This window comes from Poecilia mexicana, unplaced genomic scaffold (genome assembly GCF_051168715.1).
Source record: "Poecilia mexicana isolate PSO_F unplaced genomic scaffold, ASM5116871v1 scaffold_7, whole genome shotgun sequence".
In the NCBI taxonomy this organism is placed as follows: Eukaryota; Metazoa; Chordata; class Actinopteri; order Cyprinodontiformes; family Poeciliidae; genus Poecilia; species Poecilia mexicana.
This window is the reverse complement of record NW_028263376.1, coordinates 11,040,341-11,055,434: the sequence shown is the minus strand read 5'-3', so window position 1 is coordinate 11,055,434 and position 15,094 is coordinate 11,040,341. Positions and strand designations below refer to the sequence as shown.

General features: G+C 39.8%; 1 protein-coding gene across 1 annotated transcript; it reads left to right on the top strand.

Annotated features, from left to right (window-relative positions):
• The first annotated feature begins 597 nt into the window (after window positions 1–597).
• On the top strand, window positions 598–14,038 carry LOC106930943 (oxysterol-binding protein-related protein 2-like). The gene is made up of 13 exons (XM_015008820.2): window positions 598–1,356; window positions 3,976–4,102; window positions 4,661–4,736; window positions 5,948–6,082; window positions 6,319–6,416; window positions 6,495–6,677; window positions 6,772–6,879; window positions 8,250–8,339; window positions 8,559–8,676; window positions 9,019–9,144; window positions 9,333–9,456; window positions 9,622–9,712; window positions 10,636–14,038. The coding sequence occupies exons 1-13, from the start codon at window positions 1,320–1,322 to the stop codon at window positions 10,736–10,738; spliced, it is 1,416 nt and encodes a 471-aa protein (XP_014864306.2). The 5' UTR covers window positions 598–1,319; the 3' UTR covers window positions 10,739–14,038.
• Window positions 14,039–15,094: the final 1,056 nt, after the last annotated feature.

Below are 15,094 nucleotides of genomic sequence, written 5' to 3'. Positions count from 1 at the left end.
CATTTTCTTATTTAGTTAGTAAGGAGAAGCTCTTTAATGGTTCAGTTATATCAGCAAAAGTGGACACATTTCCAACGTGTTGGCCACACAAAGTTGCTTCTTTGCACTGAATATTTATTTTAGATGCTCATACAGTCTTTGACCTATCACCTATAAAACATTATTTTTAGAGATTTAGCCTTAAACCTAAACACTACTACTATTATATTTCAGACAGGCTACCTATATGTATTTCACCTGCTGCAAATGAATTGACTTTTCAGTCAACACTTGTATCTGCTTTGTGGACTGTGTCATTGTGATGGAAATGTTACCTGTCAGTTTGGCTTGTCTGTAGTAAGATGAGGCATGTAGATTGTTGCAGCAGTGAGACAAACACAGGCATACAGTAAAGATCATGTCTCTAGGAATTCAGCCCTTTCATTGTAAAATGTGGTGCAGTGTGTGCGGCGCAAGGACTGAGTTATCTTTGTCTAGGAGTCTTTCCTTGGCAATGCTTTTTTTCTGCTGATGATGTTGAAAGTTTTAAAAAGGCTATTATTTGATCTGGCCCACCTGAACTCTGGAGGAGCTACAGCGATTGGGAGCTCAGGTGGGTTAAATCTATTCATAAGGAAATGATCAGCTCTAATCAATTCGCTTAGACATGAACAAACTTGAACCTTTTGGTCTACTTGCAAAACACCACAGTGACAAAACTTAACGCTTCAAATCCTCTCTTAATGCCTCATTCCTGCAGAATAATGTGGTGACGGCACCAATACAGTGAGGACATTTTTCTTTAGCATGAACTGTGAAGTTGGTTGGTATTGAAGGGAAGATGGATTGTCATAAAGGAAAACTTGTTAAGGATTATAAAAGACTTGAGACTGATGACATGGTTCACCTTCCATCAGGCAGCACAACTTTGTGCTAGAGTTTTGAAAGTTCCCTTTTTTTATTTAGACTTTTATTGTCTTTCTCTGTCTGATTCCATCAGTTTAACAATTCTTTGTTTCTTCCAGGTTAATAATTTGCCCTGGTGGACAAAGCCAAAGAAGCTAAGCTCTGAAGTCAGAACCATCTCCCTGCTATTCATTATTTGAGGAGCTGTATTTGCCTGGTGGTCGTCCTCTGTCATCTCCAATAAATCTGCACGTGGCAAATTTTGGGACCCCCATCTCGACATCTTGCATTTTCCTTGGGCACCTGGTGACGTTCCGGAGGACACATCTTCCACTGCTGTCCCTACAGATGCACTGTTGGGTCGCTACCAAGAGGAATATGTGCTAGAAACTAAAATCTGCTCTAAAAAAACTGCTCAACTTTGAGTGTAGAAGATGAGCAATGAAGACGAGTTTTACGACGCCGTCACAGGTGGGGAGGTCTCTTTACTCTGATGGTCTCTTTACGTGTTTGCTTTGCAGAGATGTTTGCTTCCCAACGGCACAAATTTTAGCCCATTGGAGCTGCACCACTCTAACATCTGATGGCATGCTGGCAGCCATTAGCTGCTTTACTGTTGACAGAGCGCTGTGTTATCAAGTGACTAAACATGCCTCAGGGTCTCAGCCTTGCCTGGCCTCTCTAATTTTGTCTCAACCTGAGCTGTCCTTCTGATATGCTCGTATCGTATCTGATCTTGTCTTTAGTTTTCGGCTCCACCATCTCCACGTCCATTCACAGACTTTGTGATGTTGTGTGCCAGACATTAGTAAAACTCTTACTATCCGTTAAATCTTCATGTTCAAAGCTGTCCTGTCACAAATTGCCCCTGACACTCGTCTCCATCCGTGAGCATAGTCCGTATTTTGGTTGAATCTCATAGTCGTTTGAAAAGAAAGAAAGTATTATCCTCCCGGGCTCTTGGAGCGATGCTCTAGAGTGCGGCAGATGTCACGGTCGGACAGCAGGAAAGCAGAGGCGTCCCGTCTCATCAGGATGTCAGTTCCTGAACCCACACACAAAAAAAAAAAAAAAACCCTCATAAACATGCATGTGGGGTCAGTGCGACAGTGCACAAAATTAAAAAGCTCACGGGGTCCAATGGTGGTCGTCCTCTGTTGTCAAGCCGTCTCCAATAAATCCTCACGTGGCAAATTTTGGGTCTCCAAGAGGGTTAAATTTTTTTTATTTCTTTTTGCCTTGTACACTGTTCCCTCCATTGAGAAATAAAAGAGGAAAAGTATAAACTGCAGGGGAAAGATTTCCATGAGCATCCAATCCAGAGGCGGTAATTCAAGCTGCCTCTGTTATTGAAGGATAATACTATTCACTGTTATCCAATTTGTTTCAGCCTGAACATGAGTTCAATAATTCAGAGGTAGGTCGTCTTGTGGTCATGATCACCATTACCAGCAACAAACCCAGGTGTCACTGAATAGGATTGAGGTGAATTTCACTTTCTTTAAAAAAGAAGAAGAAAAAAAAACTTAAGTTAGTTAAACACTTACCCCAAACATATGGTTATTTTTAAAGATTTATTTTTTTAATTATTAAATGCATAAACGGAAAGTAAGATCAGATAACAGTCCTCAAAGTCAACATTCAAGATTGGGTGCATGCCAAACACACTAAGAAGTGTAATAACCAGGTATTTGATAATTACACAGTGCATTTCTAAAGAGATATAGATGAGACAAAGATTGAAATCCTACCATTTAAAGGTCTCATTTGCTGCAGAGTTGAGACCAGAGGTTGTCATAGTCTTTTTTTGTTATCTGTCAAATTTTATAATAATAATGACGCATTCAGCAGTATTTATATATTGACTATGAACAAGCTGGTTGTCTACTCATAGACAATCAGATTAAAGGATCACACTTAAACTATGAGCGATTCACCTGCCGTGGGCTGATGAGACAGCCTCACAACGTCGTCCTGGTCTGCATGGACCAGATGTCTTAAGGGGGATTGCTGCAAAGGCTATGTTGTCATGAGGTTTATTGACTTTGCCTTGAACAGATGATTTCTCGTGTGGCTGTTTGGATGTTGATCTGGAGGCTGAATTCGATCCCTGTTGCCCAAATGAAGACTGGAATTTCAAGCACCTTTCCAGACAAAACTTTGAAATCGGGGAACATTTCTCCAATTGAAGTGATCAGAAGTCGGCAAAACTCTTTTGATTGATCCTTTAACAGCTAAGTACTATTAAAAGTAGCAAAACTTAAACTTTTGCAGATCTTTGCTGTTCTTGTGTCACTCTGACATTTACAGTTTTAACTGGGCAGCCAAATTATTACCACACAGTAGAAGTTAAAGGAGTGGGGTCATCTTCAGTGCTAACTTTAACAACATGAGCTGGGTAGCCCACGAGAAACAGAATGCTGTTGTATTTCAATATTGAGAGATCTTGCTCTTCTCCTAAAAACACCACGTGTATTTTTTTTATGACAAGTAATCTAATTTTTTGTGGTTTTTTTAATTGACCTCTGTGTCTCCAGCATGATAACTTTTGGATCCACACCTTGTACTTTTTGCTATAATACAAAAGCTGAAACTCCTTTGTGTATTTAAAGTGAAGGCCTCACCTTGTTCTGAACTCCACCCTGCTGCATATTTTAAGAAGTACTGTGGGCCGCCGATCACTGCAGCATTCTGTTAATTCGCCGTAGCAGTTGTGTCTTTAAGATTTTTATGGTCTAATTATCCTCACATGATTCATTTTGCTTTAAAATTACGAGTATAAGATTGACTTCTGGAAACCGCCACTGCCGTTTTCTGAAGAATTGAATCGTTCGATCAATAAAATTTGCTATTCAAATCTGAGCAACAGTTCGTGATGCAAAGCAGTTTGGACATTGATGTGCAAGGCTATAAAGATCCAGTGTTGCAAAGAAAACAAAAGACCACAGCTGGTGGTAAGATAGCAGATATTTGTAAAAAAAATTTAATCCAAAAAATGTGACTTTTTTTTTTAATGAATGCACAGGTGTCCTTTGTGTGACACCTGACGCTGTGTGCTGTCTAAATTGGGTCAATTCTCGCCTTGGGCAGGCCTGGATTCAGACGAGTCGTGTGAAGGGTTGTCTGAGGCCAGTTTCAAGGACGCCAGAGGGTTCGACGGCAGCATTCAGAAAAAAAATGGATCAGTACCACAAGAGAACGGCATCAGGAAACACAGGTACAGCTTCATTCCTGCGCCACATTCCACCCTCTATGGTCAGCGTTCTAATCTGTCTGGATTATCCTCACTTCAAGAGCTGCAACAGCGCTCTTTCTGAAACCAGAATCGGGTTTGAAATCATCAGTTTTCTTTCATTTGTTTTTTTTTTTAATTTAATTTGAACTCGCTTTGTATTTTTACATGAAATTTGTCATGCAGCTTTTCTTTTGAGGTGTTGCTCAAGGGGGGGAAAAAAGCAGAGATGACTGTCTCCAGGCATTATGGGCTGAGTCACACACACCAGCTTTTGGGAGATGCTGTATATTAACTTGCATTTGTTTTAGTGACGTGAAGCGTAGTGGAAAACTACCACTCCAAGGAAGAGTCACAGGTCATGTTCATGTGAACTCACGTGTTTGTCTGAAACATGTCGCTGAGAGTTAATAATTTTCTCCCTCGGTTCTGTAGCGTCTGCCGAGGAATGTCTGCATGTCTGCCGATAAACTTGAAAGATCTCGTCTTTCTCTTACCTGCATCCATGTTTCTTTTTGCCGTTTTTGTCTTTTCTCACCTCAGGACATCTTTACCAGCACCCATGTTTTCCAGAAACACGGTCAGCATCTGGAGTATCCTCAAGAAATGTATTGGACTGGTAAGGCTTAGTTTGTTGGATTGCTAGAAGTAAGAAAATAAAAATAAAAAGTACACCCTTGGCTCACTGTGAGCTTTAGTTTTAAATTCATTAAAATAAACAGGAGGATTCTCTGCCATCCTCTTTGATTTTTTTTTTGGTATGATCATTGTTAAAATTTAATGTTGGCCTTATTTATCTGTTCCTAAACCAGTTCTAGACGTTTGTCCTGTTTGAACACCCAAGTTTCCACCACCTAACTTTTGATTTGTGCTGATATTGAAGAATGTGGAGGTTCATTGTTCTGCCCACTTTGTGCGTATGCAGCACCAGTCACAATGGCAGCGAAACAGACCTCCGGCCTGATGGCGCCACCACCTTGCCTGACATGTAGAAAGACACCATGTCATTCTTTTTCTGATACAGTTTTTTGCAATGTTGCCACAAGCGGAACACACCTCAGAAGAGATAATACCATTTTATATCGAGTTAATGAGTAAAACTGCACAGAGCTCAGCGAACTTATCTGCCAAAAGCCATTTGCAGTGACATGCATCCATCGCCTCTGACTTTAATTGGGATCCACAGTCGAGACTCACTACTTTCGACATCGGCTCCGGTCTAGTGTTGTCAGCGTTAACATTATATTAAAAACACCAAATCTGTGAGCGTGTGACCCTGGGAGAAAGTACAGGCAGAGAACACAGCGGGTCTGACTTTCGGCACACAGGGACGGCTTAGCGGCGTGACAGAAACACTTTCTGCTCCTGCTGCTCAGCCTGCAAATGGATACATGCAGCCAACAGACATGTAGAGCAGATCGGTGTGTGTGTGTGTGTGTGTGTGTGTAAACACCTGCTGCTTGTGTAGAGGCTAGTATAATTAGCAGAATTATTGGCAAGATGATGACACTTTTCATTAAGCAAGCAGTAGAACTAACAATCCCGACTATACAAACAATTTTTGGGGGGTTTAAAACACCAACAATCAACGATAAATCAGAATTCTTTTCGTAGCTAGAAACTTATCACAATAAATGATAAACGACACGATAAACGTCCACAAGAAGTTACTGTCACTGTGGACAGGAACATAGACACTCAGAGTAACCTTTTTTTTTTTTTTTTTTTTACACCAGGACAGTCACACATGAAAGCTTCTACAAACTCGGATATCACACATTATATCCTGATGTCTGCTGTGAAACGACGTGCCGTTTGCTCGTTTTGCAGGAGCTGTCGAAGATCACGATGCCCATCGTCTTCAACGAGCCTCTGAGCTTCCTGCAGAGGATCTCAGAGTACATGGAACACACTTACCTCATCAACAAAGCCTGCTCGCTGTCCGACTCCATAGAGCGCATGCAGGTCAGATCGTCTGCATAAACCTTGTTTTACTCTGTGCATTGAGTCAGTAGTTGGTCTTTTGTTTTCAACATTTCCGTCTCAGTAACTAAATGTGCATTTTACCAGAAAACCTGCTCATTTGTTTCAGGATCCGGCGTTACAAAATATATTTTACAAAATATCTTTCTAAAGTAGAAACGTAAAAGCAAAGTCTCCGCCTTACTCATCCTATCATTGTCTGCGTTTCTTCGTTTCAGTCAGTAGCTGCTTTTGCTGTATCAGCAGTTGCGTCTCAGTGGGACAGAACTGGAAAACCATTCAACCCGCTACTGGGAGAGACCTTTGAACTCATCAGGTACATACAGAGACTCACCTGACCATCTTTAAAGCTCGTCAGCGGTTACGTTTACCTTATTGCCGTGTTCTTCTGCAGAGAGGATCAGGGTTTCCGGCTGGTGTCGGAGCAGGTTTCCCATCATCCTCCGGTCAGTGCCTTCCACGCAGAGAGCCTCTCCGGGGACTTCGTCTTCCACGGCTCCATCTATCCCAAACTCAAGTTCTGGGGCAAGAGTGTCGAGGCAGAGCCGAGAGGAACAATCACACTAGAACTTCTAAAGTGAGACTTTTATGGTCTCAGATGATAAAAAATGCTATACACTAATTTGTTCATCACATTTTCCACTTTTTATTTCTTCCCTTCTTCTTTTTAGGCACAACGAAGTGTACACATGGAGTAATCCTTACTGCTGCGTGCATAACATCATCCTGGGCAAGCTGTGGATAGAGCAGTACGGAACAGTGGAAATAGTCAATCACAGGTGTGTTGCATTTTCTTTGTTTCTTTCAAACCTCCATCGTAGTAAAGAAAACAAAGTTGCTGATACAACATTAGAGTTTCTACAAATTATTGGGAAGACTAGAATTAGTTTTTTTTGTTTTTTTTTCATTTTCCTGGACTGAATAGGTTTGGAAAAAATAAAAGTAGCTTTCCAAGAGTACACAAATCAAAATTATGCTTAAAAAAATTAATTGACAGTTACATTGCACACCTTTATTCTAACGTTTGTACCTGCCAATCTTTTGATTTTGACTGAATCTTTTGTAACTACTAAGTTGGATTGAACTATGGAGGAACCAAAACGGCCCTAATGTTTACAAACAGTTGAGTACCTTTACTCAGTTCTCCGGGACAAGAGTTAGAGATTGTCACATAGAGCCAATCCATATTAGTCCACACACCAAAATAAATATGAAATAGCCCTTTAACTTACTTTTTAAATTAAAAACCATTGCATTATGTTGTTTTCTGATTTGTGGTTTCTACTTTTAAGTTTTTTTATTTAAATGTCCAGAATGTTCTAAGACCTGCAGAAAATCCTAAACATTTACATCTGAGAAATATGAAATTAAAAATGTGCAGGAAACTTGCAAAGGCGTGTGGAAAAGGTTCGGTTCACAGAACCAGCGGACTGCCGTGACTCATATTCATTCCCCGGCTTAAAACTATAAATGTCCACAACTTGAACTCCACCGACGGAGACGAACCGAAGCTCGGTTTTTGTTTGCTCAGATATTTGAGACTGTTCTCTCTCAGGCAAACAACCACCGCTGCAGTCTGTATTTGTCCAGGGAAGCTCTTCAAGGCTCTGGTTATCTTTGTTTATACCTGGTCATGTGTCCTGTTCACACACTCGCACTGATTCACACCACAGGCTGTGAAGCCCACTCACACTGTTTGCTGTTGCACTGGCTGGTAAAGAGCCTGGATTCTTAAAAAGCATAGCGCTTGCTTTAATTCTCTCCAGGTTTGGACAACTAGACGAAACAAAAATCTAGTTTTATAATAATAATAATTTACAGTTTGCTCCCTTGGATAGGAATATGGATTTCTAAGATTATGTATATTTCATTCTTGAAATATATATATTTTAAAAAGGCAATATTTTTATCTGTTCATTTGAAATATGTTAAAATCACTTTGACTTGTTTGTATGGAGGAGCTGCAAGACTTCTCAGCTGTTGTTAGAAACACCAGGCGTAAAGCTTGGGTCTGCATTCAGGCTTCCGGTGAAATCGTTTCTGACCTGCAGAAATGCCGAGCTTCCCTTCACACCCTCTGCCTGTTTATTGCCCTGCAGTCCAGTAATTAAAAGGACCGTTCTTCCTTCTCTTCTCTTTTGTTCTGCAGCACCGGGGAGAAGTGTGTGCTGAATTTTAAGCCATGTGGAATGTTTGGCAAGGAGCTGCACAAAGTAGAGGGATACATCCAAGACAAGAAGTTAGTGAATGCTTTCGCATGAAGACAGTCTGAAGAGTCTGCCTAGTCATCTGATCTTCTTAATTCTGTTTCCTTTTCCTTCTTTGTAGCTTTACTAAAAAAAAAAAATCCTTGTATTTATTTTTAAATTTTCCTGTCCTTCCTTTCTCTTCTCTTCCCCTTTCTCCCTACACCTTTATTCACTTCCTTTCCCTTTCCTTTTTTTTTTTTTACACTTAGTAAAAAGAAGCTCTGCGTAATCTACGGGAAGTGGACCGAGTGCATGTGGAGCATCGACCCTCAGGAGTACGAGACCTACAAGAAGTCGGACAAGAAAGGCGACAAGAGCAAAAAGAATGTGAGACCAGCTGTGAATTTGACCAGCTGTGAATCTGATGTTTTTGTTTTATCCACATTACAATCGTTGTTCATGCTGTGTAATGACACTCCATTAAGTCCAGCTTGTTTTTGTTGGTGCCCTCAGCCCACTGTGTGGTCTCAGTCAGGTAAACCTGAAGGTTTATGTAGACTCGTGCTGCTCTTGGCGCGCTCGTTCCTGCAACGTGGTGCAATAGGTTAGAGACCCGGTAGCTCAGAAATGTCATCTCTCCAGAGAGATCCAGTTTGTCCTTGAATGTTTGAAAAGCATCGGTTCTGCATAGCAGACGATGCAGTGAGTTGTTGTTGTTCTTGTTTCCAGGAGGAGCTTCAAAAAGCTGAGAATGACGAAGCAGACGACATGCCTGAAATCCAGGAAACGGTGTCTGTTGTACCAGGAAGTACTCTGTTGTGGAGGATAGAGTCCAGACCAGCACACTCTGCTAAGGTATCGCTATAAGAGCTGCAGATAACAGCGTAAATAAATATATTTAGGTACTGTACACCTCCTGAAAGTTAGTCAGTACGACAGAATAAAAGCTTCGCCAATTTAGTTCAAAACAATCAAGTGTTTTAGTCAAACAGTGGATGATTGCAGCTTGGCTAACTGGATTCGTACCCGTCTGCTTTCCTCAGATGTACAACTTCACAAACTTTGCGATGGCTCTCAACGAGCTGGAGCCTGGCATGGGAGCCGTTTTGGCCCCCACTGACTGTCGCTTCAGGCCCGACATCAGAGCCATGGAGAATGGAAACATAGGTCATTTCATTTAAAGTTCTTTCCTTATTCATTTTTTTTTCATCCAAAGAAGTCGACTACTAAGCTTAAAGAAATATAAAAGGTTCTTTTGTGTTTGTGTATCTCCTGATTTCAAGCCATCCATGGTAACGTGCAGACTTTGTGTTTTTGTTTGGCCGTATGCAGACGAGGCAAGCAAAGAGAAGGAGAGACTGGAAGAAAAACAGAGAGCTGCCAGGAAGGAGAGAGCCAAGCATGAGGACGAGTGGACGACTAGGTAGCAAACAACTACATGCAGTCAAACCAGGCCAATCGTATTCCACCTAAAAACATTAATTGCTATAGAAAAGTGTTTGCCCAACTTGCATATCTCTTCTGGTTTTGCTTTTTTTGAGCTAAAAATATTTAAAAAACAGTTTGTTTTTTCCCAATAAAATTTCTTTAATGATCCAGGAGAAATGTGTAATGGTCACTTTAATCCACAGACCTGTATGTAGCAGTCCAGGTGTTATCTGTTTTATTTATATATATATATATATATATATATATATATATATATATATATATATATATATATATTTTTTTTTTTTTTTTTTTTTTTTTTTTAATCTAATTGGCTATAAAATCTTAGGCCAAACCAATGGTGTGTTAGAGAAACTCAAGATTATTGTGCATTAGAAGAAGCTACATGCTGGAAACTAATTTCTAAAGTGAGTCTAAAATGAGCTGCTAGCTGATGGCAACCTTTAACTTAGCCACTAGAGGGAGCCAACGTACTTTGGTCTTTGAACTGTTTAGCTGCAACTAATCAAATTGTTCAAACTAGATATGTTAGCTCTGACACCAACTCTCACTGTAAATTATCTTAAAGTAACTTCTAACGTTTATTTTTAATAATAATCTCAAAAAGAAAAAAAAAGATACTGCCAGTGTTTGTTTTAATTTAATAAGTCATCTAACGGAAAATGAGTTGTGTTCCATGTTTGTTTACAGCTCGAAGCTGCATGTGAACTTCAATGAGCAACAGTTTTATATTTTACTTAATCGGTGCTTTTGATTACACCAGTTTAAAATCCCTGATCCAACAAATAGGTAGCAGACATTCATCATATATAGAATTATAAAAAAAAAAAAGTCAAATGACTGAAGAAAATAATTCAAAGATAACATTAATGTTTTTTTTTTTTGTTTTTTTTTAAGGTGGTTCCAGATGGGCACCAACCCATACACCGGCTCCCGGGAGTGGATCTACAGTGGCGGCTACTTCAATAGGAACTACCAGAACCTGCCGGATATATACTGATACCCCGCTAGCCTTCATCTTTCTCCTCCTCCTCCTCCTCCTCCTTCTCCTTCTACTCCTTCTCATCATCATCATCTTTAACCTGCGTTTTCATTTTTGGCCCATCATGATGCAAAGAGAATTGCTTAAAAATGCATCCTTAAGGGTTGATGCTTTTTGGAAAGAAGCCCAACGCCTGCTGTTACGTTCCACACCTGGAAGAGAACCAGTGACCATCAAACGTCTCTTCTCTGCCTTGACGCTGTAAAGAACACAACAATCACTTATTTCCCGGGCAATCTCGGCAGCAGAGAGCTGGAAACGTACCGAGTCACACGTCCGCTCTAAATGTTTAACATCTCTGCAGTCGAACTCTTTCAGCCTTCAGCTGCCGCACATCCGGCAATCTGCGCGTCGACTTATAAAACACGCAGATAAATGTACACAAGCGGAAACAATAACTTGGACGTCGCAAACCTCACGATGGATTTGTGGACTTAAACCGGACTCCCAGTCAACAAGGAAATCAGGGATGTGAATGTTCCTTTGACTGAAGACGGATTTTCGCTCTGAAAGACTCGAAACACTCACAGATTAACGTGGAGGACGTCCTGCTCTCAAAGGAACAAACGTACGCATCTACTGTTGGTTCGGTTAGTCACATCAAGCAACGTCTGCATCCCACATCCCTGAAACGCCTCGTGTTTTCCCCCTCCCTCCCCCCCGAGTCGCCTGATAACACTGAAGTCGCATCACAGAACTCCAAAGCAAGCTCAAAAATGAAGTTCCTCCTTACTTTAAGCTGCGGCTCTGTTGTGTGTTTGTATGAAGTCGTTTTACTAACCAGAAGATGAATGCAGGATAGCTTTTGCAGCTAATTCATAAGAAAAATGAAAATAAACGTTCAGGAGCTAGGTTTGTAAGTGAAATGCGAGTCATTGAGATCAAAAAGTAATCCCTGAAATAGTTTTTTTCTTTTTTTTTATACATTAACAGAAGACTATATATAAACATAAACACTCAAACTCGGTTGTTAGAAGGCTGGAAAATGACATTTAAAGATACTTGTTTACTTTTACGCCTGTAGGTTATTGTTGATGTTTAACATAGATTTATTCACGTGTTTACACCGCAACCTCGATGAACTAATAATCCAAAAACAAGAAAAGCTTCAACATCTGCTTTTTTTTTTTTTTTTTTTTTTTTTTTTTTTTTTAACTGTGCGTCCGCATCCAATCCTGAACGACTGAGCTGTTTTAGATGATCTTGACATTACATGTACATATTTAACACTTCAGTCACGTCTTGCTGGGGGAAACAACTGAAACAGAAAAAAATCTCCCAAGTGTAAAGCGGAGCATACACATTAGTCTTGTGGATGTTTAGAAACACTTTTAAGTCATTCTAGGAAAAAAAAAAAAAAAAAGGTTAATTTGCTGCAAAAAAGGGGGAAATGATGAAATCAGTCGGCCGAGGTGGTTCCTTGAATCTTGAAAATGTAACCATCATTAATACAACATGAGCTTAAAATAACAACAAAAGATACAAAGCAAAATGTAAAATTAGCTACAAAAAAATGCGCATTGATTGTAGTTTTTTTTTTTATTTGTTTTATTTTGTCCTGCTACAGGTGTACATATCCGTCTGTGCCTTGGAGTTTGTCCTCCAAAAATGGATCAGCTGAGAACAAAACACACCTACCAAGAGAATGAAAGCACAGATGGATGAAAAGCTCCAGACCTGATTGGATTTAACAAACCGGTCAGAAGTTTGCTCTGGGGTTAAAACTGCAGGGCGACTTCCTGCTTTTACCACCAGACGCAAGAGACAAAGTGATGCTGCGGTAAACTCTTTCATTTCCATTAAAGCTGCACAGGCCACATAGTCGCGCACACTTCTCTGAGCGATGTGCTAAACTCCGCTGGGTAAACGTTTAGCAGAAAAGATCTTTACATCCTCGGGTTTGTTTACGCTGGAATCTGCTTTCCACTACCTGCACATTCAAGCTGAAATAAAACACGCTGAAGCAGCGAAATGACTCGTTTTAATATCTAGCTTTTATGTCAGAGTGATACGCTCACGTTTAGGGTTTAAAAGACATAAATCTATATATATATATTTCTATATATGTATGTATTTCTGTTGCAGCAAATTTGGAAAACTGTAACTTAACACTATGGAGCTGCTGAGATCTGCTGGCTGATGGGTGTTGTAATGTTTTGTTTGGTTATTGTTTCCTCACGTCTGTGTTTGTCTGACATCATGTTCCACCACCAACTCTATGCAACGTTTGCACAGCTACACAAACAGCGCGCGTCTCATCCGTTATTGTACAGCTACTCTACATTCCTGCCCCTCTCTGTCGTCCTGACACACACACACACAGCTAAATTATACCTGCTCACACTCATCTGTAGATGTTAACGTTTAATTTCAAATATTTCATTGAATGTGGGCGGGGGGAACAAACTGCAGCGGCGCTACGGCTGTCAGATCTCACCTCAACGTAACTTTTTTTTTTTTTTTGCTCTTGTTTTAAATCTGTAATGAGTGCCTGGTTCTGTCTAATTCTTTTTCTTTTTTTTTCTTTTGTCTATTTATGGAGTTTTTGGTTTTAGGAGATAATTGTTGCTAAAACTTTGCCAGAAATGTGGTGTAAAGATGCTTAAGCCTTCAAACTGTGGCTGTTACATGTTAGCTTGATTAGCCGCGTGGAGGGTCATTAACTTTCTGTTTTTGACGCGTTTGGGTAATTAAACTCACAGATTTCATTCCTTTTTGGGAAAAAGAAACACAAAAAAAACAAGCAAACTACGGTTACACTGTAACCAATTGGTGGAATTGATCACAGATCAAATGTTTAAGTAGCATGAATGCAAATAGAGACACCAGTCTGTTTTCTTCTCTTTTTTTTTTTTTTATATGAATTTTGCTTCTCATGATTTAACTCGCCAGCCAACATATGTAACAGTCAGACGTTTGAGCGCTGAGGTTCGACCAGCCGCCCCGTTAATCTCTCTGTTTAGCCGCCTCATGTTGCTTTGACTGCTCGGTTTCTCTGTCGATGTCTATATACGTGTACATGTGCTGCACAGATGTAATCACAAGCAAAATGGCACATTATTTTGTGCAATTGATTTATTTTTTTAGTATTTAAACAATTGTTTTTTGATTTTTTTTTTTTTTTTTGGTGAGAACGTTGTACCGGATGTTTTATTTTGAGGTGGGGGGAATGTAAAGAGGGTCTTACCCATGCTGCAGACAGCTCAGTTGGTTAATGAATGGGGGGGGGAAATGTCTACTAATAAAATCCTAATTTCAGTTTTTGACTGTGACTCGGACTTTATTGACATAAAATGAAGTGTAAGTTATGATATTGGTATAGTGTTGTAGTCTATATGAGTCATTTGTAATTACCTTAAATGGTCATATCATTTATGCAAATGGTTGTGACGATATGACCATTTGTATAAAGTATCAGACATGATGCATTCAAATACATCTCGGATTCACCTGGGAGCAGTTTACCTATTCAGGACAGAATTGCGGGGGGGGGGTGAAAATGCGTAGAAATGTGTCTGGCATATTATGACCACCTGCCCAAGCACTTTGAATTTAAAGACTTATGTGACGACATTGTGGAGGTTGAGATTATTCGGCAGAGAGCTGTTGAATAATCAGCTTTGATCGACATAAAATAAGCAATTGGAAATGTAGGAAAAAGCAGAGAACTGTACATAACTTACATAAATGCTGAAACGCTGCAAGCTGCTAATAGGAACATGAAACTGCTTGCTTTTTTTGATGCGCACAACCAACACAATGATTTAACCACTGAATGTAGTTTTGAGAAATTCAATTCTGAAAGCAACTAAGAAAAACTACAAAAAAGATGCAAAATTTTTCTCTTAATCCAAGAATCTTTTGCTCTTCTCCTCCTGATCTCTCACTTTTCCCTCTAAATCAACTTAAAGAAAGGGAAACGGTCAAAGCACAATAAAAGAATAGCTGAGTTAGTCAAACAAGACTTCGCTTCATTTAAGAAATCAACAAACTGTGGATGGATAGAATGAAAATAAAAACGTACAATTTTTTTTGTTTTGTTTTATGTATCTGTTTTATTTATTTTCCTGATTGAAATGTATTGTAAGGTCATAATTTGTCATTCATCACATTACATGGCATGATGCACCAGGTCTACTACACCCATTTACAAGAGGAATACACGGAAACATACACAAGGTTTTACAACAGGGAAACAGGAAGTTTAGCTCATTGCACTTACAACAGTGAATGGAACACTTTGTTGTCGTTTTTAGGCTCTTTTTGTTTTTACTCTTTTCTTCAATCAGCTGGGTTATTTTTAAAGCCCCTCCC